Genomic DNA, 10,710 nt, shown 5'->3' on the forward strand with positions numbered 1-10,710 from the left:
AAGTAGATATTAACAAATCATAATTTCTCACGGGATTGCAAAAGTCAGAATCCTCCAATGATAATTTCTAGAAACGGTAGTTGTATTTATGAGTGCTGGGCTGAGCAAGTTGGTAGCCAGCCAAGCATCATCGAGCAAGTTGGTGTGGACCTAGGAGGCTTGTAGCCAAGCATCATCGTCTGAATGCAGCCTAATCAAAGATAGGCTGACGAGAATAATGTTACCTTGACGTTGAGCCGGAGATCAGGTCAATGGGTACATAAATGGTGGCTTCTCAAGGACCGAGTCTTCTCCGTCTCGAACGAGAGAACTTTTGGCATGCATATATGTTGATATGCACAACATCGTGAATTGAATGATGGGATATACGCCAACCCAACAAGTTGTGCAGCCGCCACTCGTCCTAGTATTAGAGTCACCACAGGACACGCCAAATTTATGTTCGCATAACAGAGTAAGTCACGGCAATGCGACGTAGACCAGCTTGCCCTTCTGTCTTGCTCGCTTCCTTCCTTACTTCGTTGCCTCTGCACCCTCAGCTCCTCATCCCTCCCTATCCCTTGTACCAGCTTCTGACTTGGGCGACTCCTTCCCTCCTCCTTTAGGCTTGCTCCACCTTGCATTGCGCCTCCCCTCAACATGTTCACCACAATCGCTACTCTTTCCACCCTCCTTACACTCACAATTTGCCTCATCGTCAGCTCCACATCCACCCCTGCGCTTTTGCTGCTCTCTTTCTCCTTCGTTCCATCCGCCGCCGCATCCACCCACCAACAAGATGGTACTGCAAATCGCTGCTGTTTTGTTGCCTTGTGCTGCCCGCTAATTTTTAGATAGGACGTAGGGAATCGTCCATCTCCTGCTTTCGACTTCATCATAGGACGAACTGTTGCAGCTTTGGACCGCAACTTCAGAAGAAGAAAACGAGCTTAAACCTATCGCTTAGGACTAAAAGTTAGGCCGACATGAAATTCGAGCTATAATTTCTCATCCTAAATCTAAAGTCTAGCACGAGCCAGCTACAAAGCTAGCAAGTTCTATTGCCATCTCTGCCACTGTCAAGTTTTGTTGCAATTGTTATGCTGTTCTATCAACTCAAAATCCGATTTCTTTATGCAGTGAATGCACTCTTAGCTCTGCACACAGCTTGGTCTGCAAATCCTTCCTCCTGGGATACCAGCACAGATCCTTGCGAAAAGAAATGGGTTGGTGTCTTCTGCGACAGCACAAACACGCGAGTCACTGAATTGTACAGTTCTTAATAACCCTTTTCCGCTTCCGTTGCCTTGTTTCGAACTTTGGATCCGCTCGACGATCACCCCCATTAGTCCAACTCCGTCCAATACAAAAAGCCATTCCTTGTAGGCAAGCTCAAAATGCTATCTTCTTTCATGTATGGCAGGCTTCTTATTAATCAGAACCTTAATGGAGTTCTTCCTGCTGCGATTGGAGACTTGACCAACTTGAAAGATTTGTACAATTCTATCTAATTGTTTGCAATTTTTTTGGTAGCGGATCTTACAAGCCGAAAACCGCCTGTCTACCAACGCTTTCAAAACAGCTTGTCATATGTTGAGAATTTTGGCTGAAAGACCTTACTGCTCTCAACTTTGGCTTCTTAGGGATCTCTCATCTAATCCAAGGCTACGAGGCAGTCTTCCTAATGAGATTGGCAAATTGACCAACCTGAGGAGATTGTAAGCGAATGCATTCTTTGGTTTTTGTAAACTCTTCACCAGTGCTTCGATCATTAATGATGCAAAATCACTCGCAGCTTGTCCGGCTCACAGCATGTAGTTTTCCAGGTATGTGCAGTTTTGTAATTTCTCCGGCTCAATTCCATCAGGGCTAGGGAACATGACGCAGATGCGATTCTTGTACGTTACACCTCCACGATGGACGAATTGTCACTCCATGCTTCTTCCGTTCGGTGCTGCGCATTACAATAATTAATATATCTTGGGTGTTCCGTGACATTGTCCAGAGGCTTGACTCAGAACTTTTTCACGGGACCTCTCCCTGCAAGCATTGGTTTGCTCAAGCATATGATCTGGCTTGATCTCTCTAGCAATTATCTCTTTGGGAGTCTACCAGATTCAATATCAACAAACACAGTTCACCTGTGAGTGAAAATTTTTAATTGAACTGTCTTTAGCAATTGTACATATACAATAGAACTTGAATGGGTAACTTGCATGTATTATTTGGCTAAGTGGGGGTTTGCCTGTGTCATGGTTGTCAAATCGGAAGCCATCTACAAAATAACTTATTCTCAGGGACCATTCCATCGACTATTTTCAACTCACAGATGCAGTTAAAACATTTGTAAGTGGAATTTGCCAAGTTTTTAATTCGTATATATATTATGGTTCCTGGGGGGTTTGGAAAGTGTGAGAGAGAGAAATAGAGCCATGATTGTAGTAAGTCATTTTCAACGTGAACACTCTTGCTTCAAGGATTAACTTGTCAGTCGTGCAGACCACTGAAGGTTTGAATTTTGGGTGATCAGAACACTGAACAATAATTCATTTACCGGAAGAATTCCTTCCACGATTGGCGATCTGGCACATGTTAGGATTTTGTAAGTATCATGGTATAAATCTCCTTCATGCTCAGTAGAGTCAGTACTCTTATTGTTGAGACTCGAGAGTTGTTTGCTGCATGATTGCGTTTCCTTTAATCATGATCGCATTGCTTTTCTTTCAATGGACAGGCGATTGGATTCGAACAACCTTTATGGCACAATCCCATCCACGATCAGCAAAATTTCAAATCTCACCACATTGTACGATCTCAAAATCTGAATCTGATCATGTGCAGCATACCAAGGCTTTCTGTCTTGATGATGCCTGCAGTTATCTCAAGCATGGTGCTCCTCTCCGGATCAGAAACTCGCTACTTTCCAGTGTCCACCTGTGCCTAATTGACTATGTCTTCTCTTCTGTGACGCAGGCAGTTAAATAACAACGCTCTAAGTGGTCCGCTGCCAGACCTTTCGAACAATACGAAACTGCAAGTGCTGTGAGGGTTCCTACAAGCAGCACGTAGATGTTTCTTTGCAATTTCGAAGGAAATGCTGTGCTGTGTATGCAAAACCGGGTGCAAATTCATGGTCTCGTATTTGTTCATGGCAGGGAGCTTGGATGTAACCAATTTACCTCTTCGGCGATTCCAACATGGATCAAAAAATTGACAAACCTCTTACTACTGTTAAGTATGGCGATATCCCGATTTTAATACATTTAATACACACTGCGAAATCAACATGGCGGACATCATGTTCCTCTGGTCTAAACTTTTGGCCCCTTTTCCCACAGATCCCTGCAATCTGCGAATTTGACTGGCGGTATTCCTGCTGAAATTTTCGCACTACCCAACATCAGCAACGTGTATGTGCTCTAGTGATATGAATTTGAGGCTCGAAAAGAATGAGGAAGCTAAATGATTCATGCACTGATGCTTAATTACAGGACACTTGGATCGAACAGGTTGAATGGCACCTTAGACCTCACCGCTCCCAGTTCCAAATTGCTTCTCGTCGACGTGACGGACAATGAAATATCCGACCTTGATGAGGGCACCTATACACAAGAATTACTGTAAGTGTCCTCTTCTCAGCCGTTTGGGGCTACTACGTCACTCATTTGTTGTCTACAACGCTGATCGCCGTTGCGCCTACGACAAATAGTGACATACGTTTTGGTTGATTCATGTGTCCAGATTGAATGGAAATCCATACTGTATTAGCAATCCAAATATCTGTAGGACTACACGTTCTGTCCGCACGTCGGTTGCAGCCGCTCCTCCGTCAACTGCTATGACCACATCGGATTGCAGAAATCGATCATGCCCTGATGACTATTCAATCAATCCTAAGGGTTTTGGGGACTGCCAATGTGCCCGTCCTGTTAAGGGAAGTGGTTTCTTTCCTGCGACCGAGATGCCGGTTTTGACTGACTACTACATCTCTGTAATGGAGCAGCACGTAGCAGATGGGCTTAGCAAATATGTCGGATCAAACCTAACGTTTCGTAAAAGCCAATTAGTGGTGCAAGTCGTCTCGAATTTTCATGTAACAGTTTCGGTTTTCCCTCCTAACAGAATCTATTTATGGCTTCCAAACGAGGCAGCTAGTATATCTTACGTACTCAAGAATCAGGATATCGATTTTTTCGTCGTCGGAGCATGGCTTTGTGGTTTCAATGGCCCCCCTTACGATCCGGGTAATTCATTGAAGTCAAGTTCTCATGTGCTTTGCCTCGTCTTTTGTGCACGATCGGAAACCTGTGAACAAACTTTCTCGATATTTACTGGAATGCACACAAGTTTCTGACCTTTTCACGTTTGTGACCTTTTCATATATACGAATAAATCATTCTAGCTTGATCTCTAATATAACTTTATGTGAAGTTTCAAGATGCGATTCATTTACCTTGCCTCCTCATAACTTGTATTTAAATGTGGATCATACTCTCGTTGCTTTTCCTAATGCAGAGATTAAAGTTGTCTACAAGCTCAGCACAGCTGCGAAGATTGGAATCGGAGTCGGCGTGTCAGTTTTTGCAGTAGTGATGATGGTGATCGCCGCATACTCTGTCAAGCAGAAAAGGAGAGCGGAGAAAGCAGAGAAGCAAAGCAAGCCTTTCGGTGAGTCATTTCTTCATGTCGATTAAAATTAGATCTCGTTCCTTGTTTCCGTGGAGGCCTGATGGGCAAATCTATGTTGCATATTTCCAGCATCTTGGATCGCAGAGAGCGAAGGAGGGATCGCAGAGTTTCCTCGATTGAAAGGTGCACGCTGGTTTTCATTCGATGAAATCAAAAGATGTACCAACAATTTTAGTCGGAACAATGAGATCGGTGAAGGAGGATATGGAAAGGTACTCTTGCCGTCCTAAATCGATTCTTTCGCATGTCTTGCCTACGCTATTATTTTTCTTGATAATTTATCCAGCTGAAATCAATAGTTTTGTCCAAAATCGAACGATTTCCCAGTTTGATGAAGGCAGTAGCTGATTTCTAAATAAGTAGAGGAGATCAGTTTTATGTTGGACAACCTTCAGTATTCTTGAACGAGTAATTTGCAATGGTCTAGGATGTGTGTTGTTGGATTCCCTGCCCAGGTATACAAAGGATACCTTTTATCCGGGGAACGAGTGGCAGTTAAAAGGGCAAGGACTAACTCTTTACAAGGTGCGACGGAGTTCAAAACTGAGATAGAACTGCTGTCCAGGCTGCACCACAGAAACCTGGTTGGTCTAATCGGCTTCTGTTTCGAAGAAGCGGAGCAGATGCTTGTGTATGAATATATGCCAAACGGGACGATACGACAATGCCTATCAGGTATCATTCGAAATGGGAGAGAGAGACGGTTGAATCTCTTTGAGCAAACGAGAGAGTTACTTCCTCTCGATTAATATTATACAGTTGCGTTTTGGCAGGTCGAACCGGGATGAGCATGGACTGGGAAAGAAGGATCGCAGTTGCTCTGGATTCTGCAAGGGGCATTGCGTACCTACATAGTGAAGCTAATCCGCCTATCATTCACAGAGATATAAAATCAAGCAACATCCTTCTAGACGAGAGATTAGTCGCTAAAGTTGCAGATTTTGGCATCTCTATGCAGCTTGGATACGCAGAGGAGAACAATTCCACGGAAGTGAAAGGAACACTGGTAGTAATAATATGATGACCGACGAGGCAATTCACTCAAGTTTGCCACTAAACGATCTGGGTTTTATAACGATAACCGAGCTCTTACTGAATTTTATGTGCCTCTACAGGGATACTTAGATCCAGACTACATCATGACCAATGTCTACACTGAGAAAAGCGACGCATATAGCTTCGGGGTGGTATTGCTGGAGCTGGTAACGGGGAGGGCGCCCATTCAGGGAGGCAAGTCATTGGTACGTGAAGTGAAAACGTTCGTGGAGAAAGGCGGGCTGCTTAATTCTTCGTCGACCGTGTTGGAATTCTTGTTAGATGGCGATCTGATGGCAGAGTCTCCACCGATCAAGGCATTGAACAATCTTGTGGAGATTGCACTCAGTTGTGTGGAGGATGATCCAGCTTCTCGACCCAGCATGGGGTGGGTGGTGAAACAGCTTGAATCTCTGTACCTCCAGCACCGCGCAGTCGCTTGCATGGATGTAGAAATGACAAAGGATCCATTCTCCGGACGATTCGTGGAACGCTCAGCATCTCTCACCAAATCTTCGACTTGCTCTTCATTCGAGTATAGTGGAAGCGGCAGATTATTGATTCCCAGATGATTGCTACGTGATTAGGCAGGCAACAAGAGGAAATTCAAGCCCTCATTGAGCCACGTGTCATGCTAGTTTCAGACTTGGATGACCAAGTGTCTTGGCTACCACGCTCTAGTGTTCACGTCTTGTGCACTGCAAATCTCGTGTGCTCGTTGTACGAGAGGTATGTACCCTGAAGTTCATTAGTTTTTTTGAAGTTCATTAGTTTTTTTGAAGTTCATTAGTTTTTTGGCGTGCCCTCTAGCAACTCTTCGAATTTGCCAAAGCATAAAATTAGGCATTTTTAGAATTTTTGTTAAGTGCATTTTTCCTATTGGACAATATATTGACTATTCTTCATTTCACTTGAATGCAACTTTAAAGTGGTTGACTCTACTCTCTCTCTCTCTCTCTCTCTCTCCTCACACACCATCTTTACCTTTTCTCCCCCGCCCCCCCCCCCCCCCCCTCTCTCTCTCTCTCTCCCTTTATCTCTTGTAGTCTTTCTCCACACCATTTCCTTTTTGTTTGCTTTTTTTATCTTGGGCAGGTGTTATGAATGATTAAATATCATTCACCTTATTTAGATCTCCCTTTGTACATTCATCACATCTTCTTGTCAAGATATTGTAAGCCTTCCACTCTTCTTACAATCGTATGTTGCCTTACTAGGAGTAATAATGAGATGGAATTCTTCTCGGGGTAATGATTGTCTTACTGGCATAATAATGAGATGCAATCTAGCAAAACTTGTTGTTCTGAACACCACAGAGCTCGACACGTGTCACTACACTAGCAGTTCTGTCCTCCTACGTACAGTCTCTATGTTGCATCTTTATACAGTAAACTATCCACAGTCTGTCCTATCATCTACCTATAGCTCGTTACATATCATCTACCCGTAGCTCAATACCTGTCATCTACGTGTAGCTTTTATATGCTAATCTAAACTCACGACCACCGCATTAACGTTGGCTTGGTGCAACTACCGTGCTAGTTCTTGGAGATGGCTAACATAGCTACTCCTAATTAAACCACATAAAATATATTTACCTTAATTAATTGGCTCGATCACATGCGACCCGCGTTGGAGTCCACAACATATATTTCGCATCAAGGGCTCCTCTTTCTTCTTAGTGTGCCATTGGGCAGGTTTAAAACCAGCCTGGTTGTCGGAACAACATGTTGTTATAGTGTAATGAAAGTGCAATTAATAGTTTAAAACAAGTGGTTAAAAGTCAATCCTAAACTAAGGAAAATATATTTCCTTGTGCAACCACCATGCTAGTTCTATTTAGTGCGAGTTGAAGTTAATCCTAAATCAAGAAAAATGTCGTTCTTGGAACTATTTCAATGCCACTTGCAGTTAATCCTAAACCAACAAAAATATATTTCCTTGCGCAACCACCGCACTAGTTTGGTTCCATTTTAGTGCGGGTTGTAATAAAAAATGTATTTCCTTGCGCAACCACAATGCTATTCTTGAAACTATTTTAGTGTTGCTTGCAACTAATCCCAAAACCAAGAAAAATGCACCAATTGCTTATGCAAAGACTGCAACCAACAACGATTACTACCAGCAATAGCTAAAATAATAGTATTATTTATATTAAAGTTTCAAAAGAGATTACACCCAGTAAGTATAACAACTCTGTCATTGCTAAGAGCAAAAGTTGAACAAAGACATTATATCTAAAGATAGTTTATAACAACTCAACAATTGCTGAGGGCCTCATCAAGAAAACATTGAACAAAAGAGATTATATCTACGTCCAAAGACAGTTTATAAAAACTAATAACTCAACAATTGCTGAGAGCCTCATGGAGCAAAACATTAGCTTCGAGTGGCCATCCTACTAGTTCTTCGAGTCATGAAGTTATTTAGTTAGGATCAAGTATTTCTTATACAACCATCTAGACCACCATGCTAACAAGGTGGTATCATTGGCTTGACCACTACACTAGTTCTTGGAGTAAGTTTAGTGTTGGTTGTAATTAACTCTTAAATCAAGAAAAATGTAATTCCTTGCCCTTGAGTGCACTTTTTCAAGTCGATATGCCCTTTGAGGGGTCCCCTTTATGGAGCAAGGGCCATATCAACATGCCATTGGACAATATGGCATGTCGATATGACCCTTGCTCCTAAAGGATACCCCTCAAGATCCATATCAATAGTTACATTTTTTTATACTTAAAATTGTATTTTTCTAGATGTATTTCCTTACACCACCACGCTAGTTCTTGGAGCTATTGTCATTCTAAACCAAGAAAAATGTAGGTTCTATTTTGGAGCTATTTTAGTCCTATTTTATTCCTTGTGCAACGACCGCACTAGTTGCAATAAATCCTAAACGAGGGGAAAAGTATGCCTTTTTTGCTTCTTTAGAGCTTCTTTAGAATCATTTTCACTACCGGAGTAATAGTAATAACAGTTTTGTAATTGCCTGTGCAATGATCACTCTGGTTGCAGTTTAGTTATATTTTACCAAATGTATTTTCTTTCAACCAACGTGTTGATTCTTGGAGCTATTTTAGTATTACTTATAGTTAATCCTAAACCAAGGAAAATGTTTTCCTTGTGCAATGACCGCACTAGTTGTAGTAAATCCTAAACGCGGGCAAAAGTATCCCTTTTGTGCTTTTTTAGAATCATTTTCACTACTATTGTAACAATAGTAACAATAGTTTTCACAATAAATCATAAATTAGGGAAATTTATGCTTCTTTAGAACCACTTTTACTACCCCAAAGTAACAATAACAAAAGTTTTTGTGATAATAGTATTATGTTGAAGTTGAAACAAAAGAGATTATATCGGAAGCAAAAATTGAACAAAAGAGATTACATCCAAAGAGGAACTTTTTAGCACTTGTTATGTCTTTGTAGCACTTGTTTTTAAACTTTTATTACTTGTCATCTCAACATCACCACAGTGGTGAGACCTGGTGCCAGTTTTTTCCCTTGTTAGCACTTTCTTACACTTTCTCGATGCTTCCTGAACTGACAATAGAATGTAAGTATCCCATTTCCCTTACCTTCTAGGACACTTTGTCTAAAGTTGCTCAGTTAAAGTTTCCCATAAGGTGAGGGAAATGGAAAAGCTTTGTTCAAGCATTCTAACAACTTCATGAAATCTCCCCAAAAGTGGGAAAATCTTGATCAATCATCTCAAAAATGGAGCCACAATGGTATGAGAGATGCCCAACATTTTTTGAGATCTCCCTCACCTTTTGGGTGAAGAGGAAATAGAAAGGATGCTTGGTACCACTCCCTTTTGGAAGGGTAGAAATGATGGGTCTATAGGAGAACCAAACAAAGGGTACCTGGTGCCTCGTGTTCTCTGTTAGGAGCTAGTTCTCTACCTCTAAATGGCGGTCTCTTAACACAGTACCAATTCTATCCAGCCTTTTCTGGAAGGCCCTCCCAAAGACTGTTTCCCTTGGCTTCCCATCCTACAACTCGGAGTCATGGCTATCATTGGTGGAGTGTTATTGGATGGAGAGCCAAGGCAAATAATGGATGCCATGACTTAGGTAGCATTAAGTAGAAAGGGAGTCAAGGTTACAGCAGAAGAGTCATCACAAGGGTGGAAGCAGGCTTTGAGAGCCTAGAAGGGGGTAGAACTGAGCAATTCCTAGGTGCGAAAAATTGTTTCTCTCCCCTTAGGGCCTTTATATAGCTGGGTTGGAAGACTTTCCACACTCCCATTCTTTTCCACTTCGCTTCTTATGCCAATTCGTGCGACTCTGGGTGCCTATCGCTGTTGCTATGATCACACAATCCACTATGGATTTTGCTATGATTTGACAATCCCGATAATATAACACCCCCTTAAATGATACCTTTTTGGGATGCGGGGGGAGGAGTAGTGTCACATGTAGAGTTCCAATTAAATAGTCCAACCAGTACCCACCTTGCTAGTAGCCTCCTAGCCTAGCATAGGCAATCATATATATCATTGTCTAGCCACTGGTGTATATTTCTAAGACTCCAAATCCCATGATGTGTGATTATATGGTTGCCATGGGAGAATTTCTCCATCATTAGAGCTAAGCAAACTAGCAAATTAAAAATTGTAACCATTTTGAAAGGTAATATAACTAGAAATTCTAGAATTCTAACAGTCTGATTTTCTATTATTCTTATAGTTTGATTCCGAATCAATGCTAATTCGAGCCTACGAATTAGATGGTACTGAGGGCACAATCGTTGTTATAACAATTTAATGCAAGCTAATCTGAGGCAGAGAATTCAGATGGTGGTCATGACCACTCTCATGTAGGGTCAGTGTTTGACTAGTGGCTATAATTGTCCAAATGAACTTCGATCATCCACAACCTTAGATCTATCCAAGAATAGATATCAACCCATTTCAAGGATATTTCAAGCTACAATGTGGATCTTGAAATCTAAGCCTACAAATTGATTCTGTAATGTCGATCTTCAAAATTTGAGCCTATGA

The 10,710-nt window shown here is 41.8% G+C and overlaps 1 protein-coding gene across 3 annotated transcripts; it reads left to right on the forward strand.

The window, feature by feature from the left end:
• Window positions 1-485: 485 nt before the first annotated feature.
• Window positions 486-6,506, forward strand: LOC147896557 (leucine-rich repeat receptor protein kinase HPCA1-like). 3 transcript variants are annotated; one of them, XR_015541781.1, is made up of 20 exons: window positions 486-781; window positions 1,120-1,249; window positions 1,403-1,474; window positions 1,623-1,697; window positions 1,806-1,877; window positions 1,985-2,122; window positions 2,251-2,325; window positions 2,510-2,581; window positions 2,714-2,785; window positions 2,953-3,021; window positions 3,135-3,209; window positions 3,318-3,389; window positions 3,471-3,599; window positions 3,721-4,223; window positions 4,495-4,647; window positions 4,738-4,880; window positions 5,124-5,343; window positions 5,442-5,674; window positions 5,784-6,436; window positions 6,475-6,506. XR_015541781.1 is itself a non-coding variant. In XM_087381734.1 (19 exons), exons 1-19 carry the CDS (start codon window positions 640-642, stop codon window positions 6,273-6,275), a joined length of 2,937 nt encoding a protein of 978 aa, XP_087237860.1. In that variant the 5' UTR covers window positions 486-639; the 3' UTR covers window positions 6,276-6,474. The 3 variants fall into 3 exon arrangements, 2 of the variants coding, with proteins under 2 accessions (XP_087237860.1, XP_087237861.1); XM_087381734.1 differs by lacking the exon at window positions 6,475-6,506 and having other exon boundaries at window positions 5,784-6,474; XM_087381735.1 differs by lacking the exon at window positions 6,475-6,506 and having other exon boundaries at window positions 3,489-3,599; window positions 5,784-6,474.
• The last annotated feature ends 4,204 nt before the right edge of the window (window positions 6,507-10,710 follow it).

The sequence above is a fragment of the Dipteris shenzhenensis genome, chromosome 11 (genome assembly GCF_047967505.1).
Source record: "Dipteris shenzhenensis isolate YYH24624 ecotype China chromosome 11, Dip_SZ_1.0, whole genome shotgun sequence".
NCBI lineage: Eukaryota > Viridiplantae > Streptophyta > Polypodiopsida > Gleicheniales > Dipteridaceae > Dipteris > Dipteris shenzhenensis.